This window comes from Nannospalax galili, unplaced genomic scaffold (assembly GCF_000622305.1).
Source record: "Nannospalax galili isolate Female #2095 unplaced genomic scaffold, S.galili_v1.0 scaffold215, whole genome shotgun sequence".
Classification (NCBI taxonomy): domain Eukaryota; kingdom Metazoa; phylum Chordata; class Mammalia; order Rodentia; family Spalacidae; genus Nannospalax; species Nannospalax galili.
The window spans coordinates 3,656,826-3,672,059 of NW_008338533.1; the positions used below are offsets into that span (position 1 = coordinate 3,656,826).

The 15,234-nt window shown below is 49.3% G+C and overlaps 2 protein-coding genes across 5 annotated transcripts in view; one reads left to right on the forward strand and one right to left on the reverse strand.

The window, feature by feature from the left end:
• Positions 1-1,683: 1,683 nt before the first annotated feature.
• On the reverse strand, positions 1,684-4,120 carry Rpl15 (ribosomal protein L15). Its single transcript, XM_008833150.2, has 4 exons — positions 4,032-4,120; positions 3,504-3,685; positions 3,121-3,257; positions 1,684-2,566 (listed from the first exon to the last, which is right to left on the reverse strand). Exons 2-4 carry the CDS (start codon positions 3,673-3,675, stop codon positions 2,261-2,263), a joined length of 615 nt encoding a protein of 204 aa, XP_008831372.1. The 5' UTR covers positions 3,676-3,685; positions 4,032-4,120; the 3' UTR covers positions 1,684-2,260.
• A 90-nt stretch (positions 4,121-4,210) lies between these two features.
• The window catches only part of Nkiras1 (NFKB inhibitor interacting Ras like 1), a 14,189-nt gene continuing 3,165 nt past the window's right edge, over positions 4,211-15,234 (forward strand). The window contains exons 1-4 of one of the 4 annotated variants that reach the window (XM_008833152.2): positions 4,211-4,319; positions 9,079-9,187; positions 14,405-14,486; positions 14,571-14,646. In XM_008833152.2, coding sequence (XP_008831374.1) covers positions 9,094-9,187; positions 14,405-14,486; positions 14,571-14,646 — 252 coding nt within the window. In that variant the 5' untranslated portion in view covers positions 4,211-4,319; positions 9,079-9,093. Of the gene's footprint in view, positions 4,320-9,078; positions 9,188-14,292; positions 14,647-15,234 lie in introns of those variants that run through there. The other 3 variants (XM_008833151.2, XM_029563531.1, XM_029563530.1) reach the window with 3 other exon arrangements.

Sequence of the window (15,234 nt, forward strand, 5' to 3'; positions counted from 1 at the left end):
ACATTGCTGGTGGGGCGTAGGGTGGTTCCACCTCCAATGGAAACAATTGCCTCCCACCTCCCAAGTACTAGGATGACAGGTGTGCACACCTAGCTATACAATAAAATGTGTGTGGTCTTGAGCAGTTTAACCACATGCATCTTCCATCTGTAAAACAAGACCAACCTCTGTATGTACATCTTACAGGTCTGAGACCCAAGTGCTGTCTTTCTAAAAATTCAAAGGCTGGGCATGGCGATGCTGTGACCTCAGCAAGCAGGAAGCTGAGACAAACGTTCGAAGCCCAAAGCTACACCTTAAGACTGTCTCCGTAAGTCAGTCAAACCAGCCAGGAAGCTGGGCACGGTGGAGCACTTTTAATCCCAGGCCTCAGGAGGTAAGGGGCCGGCCTGGTCTACAAGCACACACAAAAAAAGAAAAGGCCAGGAGCAGTGATGTCAGCCCTGGGGAGGTAGACACAGGGAGTGTGAGTTCAAGGCCAATCTCCGCTGCAGGGTAACAGGTTTTCAATTCTCTAGGGAAAAAGTTCTGCAAGGAAGGGATTCTGATGAGAAGCTGGAGAGACCCAGTGGACAGAGGGCCATTTGTTTAGCAGGATCCCTCCGGCTAGCCCTCCAGGATATCCTGGAGGGTGCAATGGAGTCAGACCTTTATCCGGAGCTCTCTTCTTACCACAGTAGCTTGGTAAGGTCTTTAAAAGGTCTTTGTGCAATGCTGAGGACTGAACCCCCCGCCTCGTTCATATTAAGTTAGATCACAGCTGCAGCGCCAGCCCCAAGCGTTTTGCTTTTCTGGATCTTGAAATGTAAAAAAGTGACAGAAAATTCCCAAGTATCACATTTTCCTCTTATACTGGCTATTTCTACCATTACTTTTTTTGCAGATTGCTTCATAGCGCATCAGAACTGTAAAAAATAACATAAGGTCCACTTGTTTAACACATTTATTTTAGTTGAACAACCTCTACACACAATTTTTGTTGAATAGAAATTTTATTTAGGTCTCAAGACCTGCTACAGGTTATTTTCTGGAAATCAATTCACCCCTTCAAAATTCCAAGAGAAAAGTCAATTTAAGGAAAACATTAGATTTTGAAATCGTGCTATCTGCTTTTAAGACCGCAAACATGGGTTTGTACTAAGGAAAATTCCTTTTATAATTTTCCATTCTCAGATTCACTCTGGGAACAGTAGTGTACCAGACAAGACACAAACAATGCGGCAGCAGACTCAACTGTGTGACCAGGGATGGGGAACTGCAGACGGTATGTACAGTCACACTGCAGAGTGAAATCCTGCCACCAACTGACTTTCCTATCCTTACAGCTGTGAATACAGTGAACGGACTCAAGATGAACTAACTGATCTTAGACCCATCTTTACTTGTGATGTCACTAGAGGGTTTCTCAATGGTCACAAACTATTCAGATCAAAATTTTCTATGAACTCCCTTGGCACTCACTAAATCCCACCAGGGAGGGCATTCCTTGCTAGTCTGCAAACCTCAGGGAAACAATTTACACAATGTCCAATCTCATTCAGGGCCATTCCAACCTGAATGAGTGATCTCGCCTCACATTCACGCTCCATCAGCTCCAACTCAGTGACACCACCAAGCCCAGCCTCTAGACCCCCCACGTACAACGATGGTACTGTGAAGACTTGGCCAACTGTAAGTTAACCCAAATTTATTTGGGAGAGACTTCTTACAAGTTCACCTCACCTGGTTCTTAACAGTGGCATTTTTGAAACTACTTTCAGAGGCAGCAGCTGGACAAATGGAAAACTGGACTCAATGTTTCACATAGGTGGCAGTTGATCTCACCTCCCTACCAGTATCACGACACAGGCTGGGAAAGCATCTCATGCCTATGCATTTCTAAGCAAAATCCAACCCTAACTTTGTACTTGTCAAACTCCCAGCAAGCAGCCACTTGAAGCCAGAACACTGCACTGCTACCACATGCACCAAGCAAGTCTACAGGCTAGTTCAGCACTCTATATTTTACATCTACGACACCTCACAGCATGTCAACACAGCACATGTAACTCCTAGTAAGAAAACCGAACCACAGCAGTTCTGATTAGAAACGAGACACACCATCACTCGCCTTCAACATTATTGCACCTTAACTGCTATAATTCCACAAAGCACTCATGAAATGATCTGAGACTAATTTTAACAGACAAATAACACCTTTAAGCAGACGTGACTGTCCTAAGTTGTTTATTGGGTATGAATTTTACAAACACGACTTGTATTAGCGGTAACGGTGGAGCTGCAGAGTGTTGCGCCGCCTCCAGGCTGCGCGGCGAGAACCACCAATAGTGTGGTGGAACTTGTGGCCCTTTCCAAGGCCACGGCTCTTACGGCCTGCAGATGTCAGCCCACGCATCTCCCTGTGCTTGTGGACTGGTCTGGTGATCCACTGGGTGTCAGGATTTCTCCTGATCGCTTTGTGGAATGGATCGATGAGGATAACCTCAAAGAACTTGTATGTGGAGTCTTCGCCAACCCAGTAAGAGTTCAGGACTCTCAAGGCCCCACAGTGGCGTCCAGCTCTCTCCTGGAATAGGAAAAACCGGGGAAGGTCAGCCTCCCCTACTGCTCACAGGGGTCCCCCCATCCCTTCAGTAACAGGATCATGCCCAGGGCCTACTACAACAGAACACAGCCTGGCATGCGTAAGAAACCTCAACTGCTGACAGATTAGCAACCTAAGCATTGCGACACGGCAAGTCTGCTCCTCAAGAACAAGCAGCACATCCTCAGTTCAGTGACACTGGCTCCCTGACAGTAACTGCTCTTTGCCAAGGCTAAATCAAAAAAAAGAAATCTCAAAACTGGGGCCGGAGAGAGCTGCTCAGCAGTTAAGAGCACTGACTGCTCTCACAGAGGACCCGGGCTCAAATCCCAGCAGCCACATGGTGGTTAAACATCCTGAGCTCCACTCCAAGGCCTCCTGTCCTCCCCCAGCACTGTACAAGAGGGCACTCACATGGACACATGACATATCCACATTCAAAAAACACCGCAGCCCACTACTCCCCTTGCACACGGGGAAAAACAAGGTGTCTCCCCGCCCCCAAGGTGCTCAACACCGGTCCTCCGAACACTTACCTCGGCCACAGACTGAAGGCTCCGGGCGAACTTGAGCTGGTTGACACCGTGATGGACAGGCTTGCCGTAGGTTGCACCCTTAGGAACAGGGCGCTTGCGGCCACCGCGGCGAACACGAATCCTGTATATGACGTAACCTATCCACAACACAAAGCGCCCACAGTGATGAGACCCACGCCACGCTTTCCCCTGCTTCCTGCCAATCACACGGGAAGGCGCATCCCTCCGCCAGGGCTCAGACAATAGCGTGCGGGGCCACCCACTACCTCAGCCGCACGTTCGTGCAACCACGCGGAGCTGCACCTGGGGGTCGCTGCACTGCACTGGGGAGGAACCTATGCCGCACTGCACGCGGGGCCGCAGCGTCACGGCGACCCTCCTACCTTGCTTGGCCTTGTAGCCCAGCCTGCGCGCTTTGTCCGGCCGGGTGGGGCGGGGCGCCCGGTGCAGCGCCGACAGCTGCCGGTATTGCCAGCAGCGCACCCGCAGCAGGAAGCGCATCACGTCCGACTGCTTCTTCCTCCACAGCTCCTGGATGTACTTGTAGGCACCCATGTCGGCTCACCTGGGGACGGAGCACGCTGGAGCCGCCGCGGCCGGACGGACACGCGCACGGCCCCTGGGCTCGCCGCCGCCAACTCGAGGACCCGGCCTCGACCTCCCCGCCCGGCCTCCGTCCTCCGCCCCGCGCCTCCCCCAGGCCCAGGCCCGGGCCCGGACCCGGTCCCGCCGCCATCATCTCGCCCCAGACCGTCCCGATGGCCGTGTCGCCGCGCCCCGGCCGCCCCGCATCCTGACAGGACGCCCGCGCGCGCCCGACCCTCCGATGCCGCAGGGCCGCTAGGGCCGGATGGCTCTGTACGAGCGGGATTCGCGACGGATGGAGGCACGAAGCCTCACGCCCTGCCTACCTGATGGCCGCCGTCAGACGGAAAGGAAGAAGCCTTTCTCCCACAATCCCCTTTGTGGCTCCTCCCCCACGTCGGAGAGCCTCCTTCCGGTAGGGTGAGGAGGCCTCCCGGAGCCTCATGGGACATGTAGTTCTGACTTCCAGGCTGGTGGGCGGAGCCCAGCATGGATTGGTCGTCGCTACCGGATGTCCCGTCCCCAGCACCCGGGTGCCTGATGTGGAGTTCGCTGCCTGGCCGTGCGGGCTGCAGAGCGGCGTCCGCGGACAGGTTCGGACCCTACGCTGTCAGGTGGGTGTTCCCGCCCGCTGCTCCTCTGGACCTGGGAGCGCGGAGCTGCGGGCGTCGGAAGCCCGGGCGTGGGTGGAGGCGGCCGTTACTTGCTGGGACGAGTGTCCGCTGCTATGCAGTGGGTTGGAATAAACACGAATTTAGTGCGGAGCTGGCGCGTGCTTCCGCTCAGACCTTTGTCAGCGACCTGGGGGGCCGGGGCGGGAGCCTGGGGAGCTGCCCCGACTCTTGCCCCGGCCCGGCCGTCTGTCTGCACCCGAGCGTGTGCACTGAGTCCTGGGTCACGGAGAACAGGGCAGCCCGCGCAGCGGGTGCAGGCCGGGTGGGGTGTAGGCAGGATGGGGTGCACACCAGGTGGGGTGCAGGCCGGGTGGGGGTGCAGGCTGGATGGGGTGCAGGCCGGGTGGGGGATGGGGTGCACACCAGGTGGGGGTGCAGGCTGGTTGGGGTGCAGGCCGGGTGGGGTGCAGGCTTCACTAATCAGCTCTCTCTAGGAATACATGGTGAACTTGCCGTTCTAGATGGAGTGTTCAGGATAAGGTTTCTTGAGGTCGCGCTGGAGGATAAGCTTCAAGCGTGGAGCGTAGTTCAAAGGTCAAGGCATGTGCTTAGCATGGGAGAGGCTGAGGGATCAGACCCCAGCACACAAACTCAACGGGAACAACAGCAAAACCTGAAGGTTGTAGGTTGGGGTCAGGAGTTTGGTCGGAGCAGAGGGTTAAGACAGAGAAGGGACAGGAAAGCCCTGAGGTTCTGGGCTTGGTTTCATTTTAAAACCATGACTTGGATTGCGGATTTGAGATTAAAATTAGGGAAGAGAAAAGTAGACCAGGAAGAAGGTTCTAGTGGTCTCCCTTACAGCAAGGAGAAGAAGCTTCGTTAGAGATAAGTTTTTCATTTTATTTTTTTTGCCATGTGGTCTTGGCTGGCCTGGAATTTGCTGTGTAGCCTGGGCTGGCTTCAGATTTTCAAGAATCCTTTCTCCAGTGCTGAGAGTCGGGCCACTCACCAGGCCTGGCCTCCATTACAACACATTGAATGGATCAAAACAGACATTTAGCACTTCCTAGTTTGTACATCAGAAATTTCACTAGGCTAAAATCAAGGTGTCTGTAGGGAACACCCCAGCTCTCAAGGCTGCCTGTGTCCCTTGGCTGCCACTGCTTCCTGTCCTGTACCTTCCCTCTTCCCTTTCAAACACTGGTCATGAAAGCACTTGTGATCACACCCCATCTTCATCTCAGGTTAATTCAGTCACACCTGCAGAACTCTTTGAGTACTCAGGTTCCTGGTATTTGAATGGGGACTTCCTTGGGACACCTCTGTAGAGCTGGAAAAGGAGGTTGGTGCAGCATGGGTCCCACCTGGATGTATTTCAGAGGGAGAGATAACAGAACTTACTGGTGGATCCTGTGAGGCGTGAGAAAAATGAGTTGAGGATGATTGACTCACAAGGAGTCATTTGGAAAGATGATTTGGGCAGTGTGCATAATCACTGCTGACTTAATGGTTTTAATGTTTTATTTCTCAAATTGCAGTTTCTCAGTTAGTTCAACAGGATGTGTTCATGTTTCCAGTTGGTTTGGGGGCTCCTTAGGGCTCATTTCTGGTTTTGCCCTTTAGTTTGTCCCTAAAATTTGGCATTATGTAAGGTCACAAGTATTTGTTAAATGAATTAAAGAGTGGTAAGCTAGGGACTGGAGAGATGGCTCAGCGGTTAAGCGCACTGGCTGCTCTTGCAGAGGACCTGGGTTCAGTTCTCAGCACCCACATGGCAGCTAACAACGGTCCATAACTCTAATTCCAGGGGATCCGATGCCCTCTTCTGATCTCCTCAGGCATTGCACAACGTGGGTGCACTCACATACATGCAGGCAATACACTCATACATACAAAATAATAAAATATTTTTAAAAAATGGTAAGCTGGAATCTGCTTACTATATATTACATGAGAAATTATTTACAAAACCCTTTGTTATTTCGTCCCCCCCCTTTGGGAGCTGAGGACCGAACCCAGGGCCTTGTGCTTGCTAGGCAAGTGCTCTACCACTGAGCTAAATCCCCAGCCCCATAAAACCTATTTAAAACATTTTTATATATGGATAGGTATGTGTCAAATACATTTAGGTAAGTAAATACAGCGTAGAAGCTCTACCCAGCTGGTGCTACATGGATGCCACACTTATGCCTGTGGAGGCCAGGGTTCAACCTTGGGTGTGTGTTCCACAGATGTCATCCACCTTGGTATTTTGGAGTTGGGATCTCTCTTTGGCTTGGGACTCTCCAATTAGGCTCAGCAGGCTGGTTGGCTAGTGAGCCCAAGGACAAGCCGGTGCTCACGCCCCAGCACAAGCACAGGTGCACACCACCATCTCCTTGTTTTGCATTCTGGGATAAAGTTGATGTCCTCACACTGCTTGCAAGCCCTTGACTGACTGAGCCAGCTCCCTGGACCCTGATGCTCTTTGCTGTATTGTATTTAATTTTATTTATTTATTTTGAGACAGGGTCTCCCTGTAGCCCCAGCTGGGCTGGAATTCCCTATGTAGACCAGGCTGGCCTCAAATTTTATAGCGATCCACCTACCTCTGCCTTTCAAGGGCTGGGCTGAATTTTTTCTTTCTTTTTTTTCTTTTTTTTCAGTCTCCCTGTAGCCTCATCTGGCCTGGAACTCACTATGTAGGCCAGGCTGGCCTCTAACAAAATTGCCTGTCTCTGCCTTGTGAGTACTGGGGTTTAAAAGGAGTGTACTACCATGCCTGGCTGAAATTTGGATTTTTATTTATTAATTATTATTATTGTCATTATTATTATTTTGGTCTGAGACAAGGTCTCCCTGTAGCCCCAGATGGCCTGGAACTCAGTGTGTAAACCAGGCTGGCCTTGAACTCACAGATCCATCTGCCTCTACCTCCCAAGTGCTGGGATTAAAGGCATGTGCCGCCATACCCAGTGAAATCTGGATTTTTAAATGTCAGTTTTCTGTGTTGGCTTCTGATATTTCGCCTCTGGAAAAACAAAGGCTTGAGGAGAACAGAAGAAAATGTTCCCTGACTTGGCTCTTCTTTGGATGTAAGTTGGGGATCTAGGAGAGAGAATCCCTTCTTCTTGTTTAAGGTGTTTGGGCAATTTTTCTAGCATTATCCATTTTTCCAAAAAAGTATTGGATGTGAGGGCTACCTGGCCACCACATCTGTCACCCCATTGATCACCAGGGTTGATTCAGCTGATCTGGCTGGCTAGGCAGTTGACCCCTTCCTCCTTCGCTGTTCCATGTGTGTCCCTCCTGAAGCTGCCCAAGGATGACCTTCTGTGATAGAGGAGGACTGTAGGGATGACTTACAAGATGAATATAATTGGCAGGATTGACTTTTAATTAACCCTAGCAAATCCTCTTACCTTGCGTCCTGTGACCTGGGCCCCTGCTCTCATTCCCTTAGGAATCTCAATTTGGTATGCCATCCAAAAAGATAATGAATGTGGGTATGCTTGAGAACTGACCTAGCAAAGCTCTGAAAGGCAAGCACACCGTCTCCACAGCACACAGTGGAGATTGGGAAGGACATGTGACCTTGGGTGAATGAGATGTTCCAGAACTAGGGGTGAAAGCTGGATGGTCTGTGAAGATTAGGGTGGAGCCAAACTTGTACTTCCCCAATTGAGGCTGGAGAAACCATTTTGAATAAAATCATGGGTGGGGCCTGACCAGCACAGTGCCAGAAGGTAGACAATTATAAGAGACATCTGGGGGAAAAATGTCCTCCAAGTTTGGGTCCACTCTTAAAAACTAAATTTAAGAGCCAGGCTTTTTGTTGAGGTGATGGTAATGTTTATGTAAGGGTGCAGAGAACAGGTCTTCAAGGGTATACAAGTAGATGTGCCTCCCTGCTAGACCTGCCAAACAAGCTTTCAGAGAGTGACCTAAGTGCCACGTGACTCCCCAAATCCACCCCTTCCGCTGTGCCAGGAGTGGCGGCAGTGCTTTGAACAAAAGGGTCCATTCACGATACAGAAGTTTTACCTTCATGTCTTTTCAGATCTTTATTTGAATGTTTGGTTTTCAAGGTAAATATTGAGTGGTCAGTCTCTTCCGTGATGCTATTGGATTCTGACAGACTCAGTATTGAAATATTCTTCAGATGATAGATCATGTGTACAGTGTGCTAGAGAGATGGCTCAGTGGTTGAGAGCACTTACTGGTCTTCCAGAGGACCTGGGTTCAGTTCCCAGCAGCCACATTGCTGCCAATACCCATCCTTATCCAGTTCGAGGGGTTCCAAGGCCTTCTGGTCTTTGTGGGAAACAGGCACATACATGGTGCACTAACATGCAGGCCAAACACACATAAAATGTTAAAATCATGTGCAAATATATTGAGGTGTTCCCTTTTTTAGTCTTTTGAGACAGGGTCTTGACTCATGGCAATCCTCCTGTCTCCATGCTTCATCCCTGTCTCTGGTGCTAGGGTTATTATTGCCTGAGCAGCCATGCCCGGCTGTCAGCATTCTGTCTGCTCTTGAGCTCACTATGAGGTTGAAGTCCGTCCTGCCTCTGCCTTCTGTCTGCAGGGATTACATGAAGATGTGTGAGCTTGTCCTAAGGGAGCTAATAGCCTTGGCATAGAGTTTGGAAGGATTGATTTATACTGTGTCCTTTGTAATGTTTGAAATTTTCCTGTATTACTGATTCAGTTTAAACATAGGAAGAAATTGTATTTCAGCTTGTGCAGTTTTTAAGAGCTTATATTCTCCCCACAGAGCCATTCTGAGAAGATGGGAAAGGGCTGCAAGGTCGTTGTTTGCGGGTTGTTGTCCGTGGGGAAGACTGCGATTTTGGAGCAGCTCCTTTACGGGAATCACACTGTTGGTAAGATGGTTTTTCTGTTTCTGGGTCCTGGGACCAGGTGGAGGCTCTGGTTGGCCACGCTGCACTGAGGTGGTGCAGTAGTGAGGCACACAGGAGGAACATCTTGCTTTTGTTGAGATTCAGCAGTCCTCACTACAGGTTGAAACCAGTCAGAAAGCAGACAGCAGACAGATAGAACAGTAGGTCTACGCGGTGCACTGTGTGTTTCCGTTGAAACCAGTCAGGAAGCAGACAGCAGACAGATAGGAACAGTAGGTCTACGCGGTGCACTGTGTGTTTCCGTTGAAACCAGTCAGAAAGCAAACAGCAGACAGATAGGAACAGAAGGACTACGCGGTGCACTGTGTGTTTCCGTTGAAACCAGTCAGAAAGCAAACAGCAGACAGATAGAACAGTAGGTCTACGCGGTGCACTGTGTGTTTCCGTTGAAACCAGTCAGGAAGCAAACAGCAGACAGATAGGAACAGAAGGACTACGCGGTGCACTGTGTGTTTCCGTTGAAACCAGTCAGGAAGCAAACAGCAGACAGATAGGAACAGTAGGTCTACGCGGTGCACTGTGTGTTTCCGTTGAAACCAGTCAGGAAGCAGACAGCAGACAGATAGAACAGTAGGACTACGCGGTGCACTGTGTGTTTCCGTTGAAACCAGTCAGAAAGCAAACAGCAGACAGATAGAACAGTAGGTCTACGCGGTGCACTGTGTGTTTCCGTTGAAACCAGTCAGAAAGCAAACAGCAGACAGATAGAACAGTAGGTCTACGCGGTGCACTGTGAGTTTCCGTTGAAACCAGTCAGAAAGCAAACAGCAGACAGATAGAACAGTAGGTCTACGCGGTGCACTGTGTGTTTCCGTTGAAACCAGTCAGAAAGCAAACAGCAGACAGATAGAACAGTAGGTCTACGCGGTGCACTGTGAGTTTCCGTTGAAACCAGTCAGAAAGCAAACAGCAGACAGATAGAACAGTAGGTCTACGCGGTGCACTGTGAGTTTCCGTTGAAACCAGTCAGAAAGCAAACAGCAGACAGATAGAACAGTAGGTCTACGCGGTGCACTGTGAGTTTCCGTTGAAACCAGTCAGAAAGCAAACAGCAGACAGATAGAACAGTAGGTCTACGCGGTGCACTGTGAGTTTCCGTTGAAACCAGTCAGAAAGCAAACAGCAGACAGATAGAACAGTAGGTCTACGCGGTGCACTGTGTGTTTCCGTTGAAACCAGTCAGGAAGCAAACAGCAGACAGATAGGAACAGTAGGTCTACGCGGTGCACTGTGTGTTTCCGTTGAAACCAGTCAGGAAGCAGACAGCAGACAGATAGGAACAGTAGGTCTACGCGGTGCACTGTGTGTTTCCGTTGAAACCAGTCAGGAAGCAGACAGCAGACAGATAGAACAGTAGGTCTATGCGGTGCACTGTATGTTTCCGTGACGGGCAGACTTGGAGTCATCATCACTCGCCACACTGAGAGACGTCGTTCTTCGGTCCTGCTGCGTAGACGTGACAAGAAACGAAGTGGAACGGCTGCCTCTGCAGTACCGTCCGGTGCCTCGGGGTCTCCATTATCCCCGCGGTGCTGAGATATGGTGGATCACCTACCGCTGTGCTGGCCGTCTTCAGTGAGGAAGACAGGCTTCTGGCTTTAATGAGGTCACGGCTTTGGTAAAGAGTACAGTGGTTAAAATGAACTGAGGTTAATGTAACAGATAGTAAATGTGTTTGCATTTACTGCAAAGCACTTCTTTCAGTGGGAATCTTAGAGCACATTTCTATATTTTTTTATGTGTATGAGTGTATTGCCTGCAAGTGTGTAAGTGCACCTGTGTTGTGCAGTGTCCATAGAGGTGAGAAGAAGCCTTTGGATCCCTGGAACTGGAGTTTGGGACGGTGTTTAGCTGCCATGTGGGTGCTAGGAACAGAACTCGGGTCCTCTGCAAGAGCAGTCAGTGCTCTTAATTACTGAGCCATCTCTCCAGCCCCTCATTTTTACCTTTTATGAATCATTCTTTTGACCTTATTTCTCTAGTAGCTCCCCCAAATAATATGTAGCACTTTTAGTTAAATTTATGTATTTAGAAGCCTGGGGATGTAGGTCAGTGGTAAGAGGGACTCGCCTAGCATATGTGAGGCCCTGGGTCCAACCTAGCACTGTCTCAAATTTTCATCTATATTGAGTGTTCATAATAAGGCCTATGCCAGCATCTCAAACTCTTTGATTTCAGAATTCCTTTACCATCTCCCCCTTACCTTTTTAAAGTCAAAAGCAAGGTTTTCTTAAGATTATATTCTTGAGAGAGCTGGAGAGATTGCTCAGCCGTTAAGAGCACTTGAAACTCTTGGGGAGGACCCAGGTTCAGTTCCCAGCATCATGGTGGCTCACAATGGTCTGTTACTCCAGTTGCAGGAGATCTGACCCCCTCTTCTGGTCTCTGTGGGTACTGTACACATGTATGTAGGCAAACACCTCATACACAAAATAAAAATAAAGAATATAATTGAAAAAATTATTTTTATATGAATGTTTTGCCTGCACCCATATACCCATGTCATGCTACTTATTGCTCAGCCGTTAAGAGCACTTGAAACTCTTGGGGAGGACCCAGGTTCAGTTCCCAGCATCATGGTGGCTCACAATGGTCTGTTACTCCAGTTGCAGGAGATCTGACCCCCTCTTCTGGTCTCTGTGGGTACTGTACACATGTATGTAGGCAAACACCTCATACACAAAATAAAAATAAAGAATATAATTGAAAAAATTACTTATTTTTATATGAATGTTTTGCCTGCACCCATATACCCATGTCATGCTACGCCTACGGAGGCCAGAGGAGGCGTCAGATCCTCTGGGAACGGAACCCGGGTCCTCTGCAAGAGCAGCCAATGCTTGTAACCACTGAGCTGTCTCTCCAGCCCCTTGATTATATTTTTGAGTGGCTGCAGGCCTGTGGCACACCTGTAATTCTAGCTCCCAGAAGGTAGAGGTTAGAAGGATCACCAAAGTTCAGGGCCAGCCTGGTCTATGTGGATTTGGTCTTTGTGGAGTGTCAAGGCTCCATGATGAGACCCTGTCTCAAAAAGAAAAAAACCAAAACACCTCCATATCAAAGGTGTTTAAGTTCTGATTGGTGTATCTTCCTTGACAGTTTTGAGGACCAGCCTTGTGCTTAGGCCCAAGCTGTACACCTACAGTTCTCAGTCTCTTGAATAGACCCCAGCATTTTACGGAAGACCAATTCCTCCCAATCCCAGATGGCAAGAAAGGAAGCACTTCATTGTTGACGCTGCACTTACATCACAGCCTTCATCACTCTGCTTAGGGTTAGGTTCTTGATCCTTATACTCAAAAGATAGGTACTAGTAAATTCACTACCAAATTTTTGTTACTATCATTTTTATATAGTAAAAAAAATTGGAGCTGGGCGTGGTGCGCACACCTTTAATCCCAACACTCAGGAGGCAGAGGCAGGCGGATCTCTGTGAGTTCAAGGCCAGCCTGGCCTACATAGTGAGTTCAGGTCAGCTGGGACTACAGGGGAACCCTGTCTCAAAAAGACAAAAAAAAAAAAAATTGTGTAAACCCAAGGCTAGGGCAGTTCTTTAACACTACAGGGACAAGCCTAATTCCAGAAGATTTTTTTTTTTTTTTCTTTTTGAGACAGGTCTTGCTGGGTAGCTTGGTTAACCTGGAACTCACTATGTAGACCAGGCTGGCCTCGAACTCACAGAGTTCCACCTACCTCTGCCTCCCGGGTGCTGGGACTGAAGATGTGTGTCACCACACCGTTCCGCAGGAAAAAAAAAAAAAATTAAGATTTATTTTATTCTTTTTTGGGTCTTTTTGAGACAGGGTCTCCCTGTAGCCCCAGCTGTCCTGGAACTCACTGTGTAGACCAGGCTGGCCTCGAACTCGCAGAGATTCGCTTGCCTCTGCCTCCCGAGTGCTGGGACTAAAGGTGTGCGCCCCCATGCCCGGTCTTATTTTGGTCTTTTTGAGACAGGGTCTCCCTATAGCCCCAGCTGGCCTGGAACTCAGTGTAGACCAGGCTGGCCTCAAATTCACAGAGATCTATCTACCTGCCTTAGCCTCCAGAGTGCTGGGATTAAAGGCATGCACAGTTCATTTTTATTTTTAATTAGGAGTGTGAGAGGCATAGGGTTCCCTGGAGCTGTAGTTACGGGCAGTTGTGAGCCACCCGATGGATGCTGGGAACTTGAGTCCTCTCCAAGAACAGTTGAGTGCTCCTAACCTGCTGAGCCATCTCTTCAGCCTGTCAGAGACAAGGTTTCCTGTAGCCCAGGCTGGCCTCAGACTTGCTATATAGTTAAGGTTGACCTTGAACACCTGATCCTGTTTCTACCTCCAGGTGTTGGGAGATTATAGGTGCGTGCCACCTCCACCAACTACCAGAAGTAGTAATAAAAATTTAAATAATGCTGGGTGTGGTGGCACATGCCTTTATTCCCAGCACTTGGGAGGCAGAGGCAGGCAGATCTCTATGAGATTTAGGCCAGCTTGGTCTACATAGTGAGCGCCAAGCCAGAAGGGACTACAGGGAGACTGTCTTAAAAGTACCAAAAAGGGAAAAAATTAAAAATTATTGCGTGTATGATACATATATGTGGGCATGTGTGCTACAGTGCGTTATGTGGCGGTTAAAGGACATCTTCATGGAGTTGGTTCTCTCATTCCACCTTTAAGTGGGTTCTGGGGATTGAACTCTGGTCACCAGGCAGGTAACACAAGTGCCTTTACCCACTGAGCCGTCTCTGTGGCCCAAGAAATACTTTGAGAAAGTACTTTGTGGGCACGGAGTAGGCCTGTAACCCACATGCTTGGAAGGCAGAGGCAGGAGCACTAGAAGTTCAGAGCGCCCACATGCCGCCAACAGCTGTCCTAAAGACCAGTTCTAGGTAGGGATCTGATGCCCTTTTTCAGACTCCACGGGCACTGCACTCACGTGGTGCACTTGTACACATGCGGGCAAAACACTCATACACATACACAAAACACACATACACATACACAAAACACTCATACACATACACAAAAATAAATGAAAGAGAAGACATGACATGGTGCTTTTGATGAATGACTACTTTTCATTTTCAGTGAGACAGGTAAATGCAGTGTGATTATTGCCCATTGGTACACATGAATCCTCCAAAGCCAGGCTGCCGAGGACAGGGGCACGGTGAGCACGGCCTTGGTTCTTCCTGTCTAGGGATGGAGGACTCTGAAACCATGGAAGATGTGTACATGGCCTCAGTGGAGACAGACCGAGGCGTGAAGGAACAGCTGCACCTGTACGACACCCGAGGCCTGCAGGAGGGCGTGGAGCTGCCGAAGCATTATTTTTCATTTGCTGATGGTTTTGTTCTTGTGTACAGTGTGAATAACCTTGAATCCTTTCAAAGAGTGGAGCTTCTAAAGAAGGAAATCGATAAGTTCAAAGACAAGAAAGAGGTGAGTGTCACATGAGGACGGAGCGTGCCGTTAGGATTTCCACGTGTCTGACGGGCAGTGCCAAGCGCATTCGGCACTGTTTCTTGCTCATTCACTCTGTACAAGGTATGCCTTCACGGCTCCGGAGCCCAGCTAGGATGCTTATCTTTCCTAAAAAAAAGCAAGCAAACTAGTAAGTAGTTGGCCTCTGCCCACCTACCAGTTTCTGCCTGCGTGGCTGGTTCTCCTGCCCGGAGCTCTCATCTCGGCTTCTCTACGTAGACCCTTCATGTGCTCGGTCATCATCCTCAGAGCCACACAGGCCCTTTTAGCCTAGATTCTTATGTTTTATCTACTTTCATTTTATATGTATGAGTGTATTGCCTGCATGTGTGTAAGTGCACCTGTGTCCTGCAGTGCCCTTGAAGGTCGGAAAAGGGCATTAGATTTCCCTGGAACTGGAGTTACGTTGTTGTCTGGATGCTGGGAACCAAACCTGGGTCTTGAGCAAGAGTAGTCAGTGCTCTTCCCCACTGAGCCATCTCTACAGCTCCCGCTGTATTTAATTTTATGTTGAGTGTCTTGAGACTATCGTAGGCTCACGTCTGT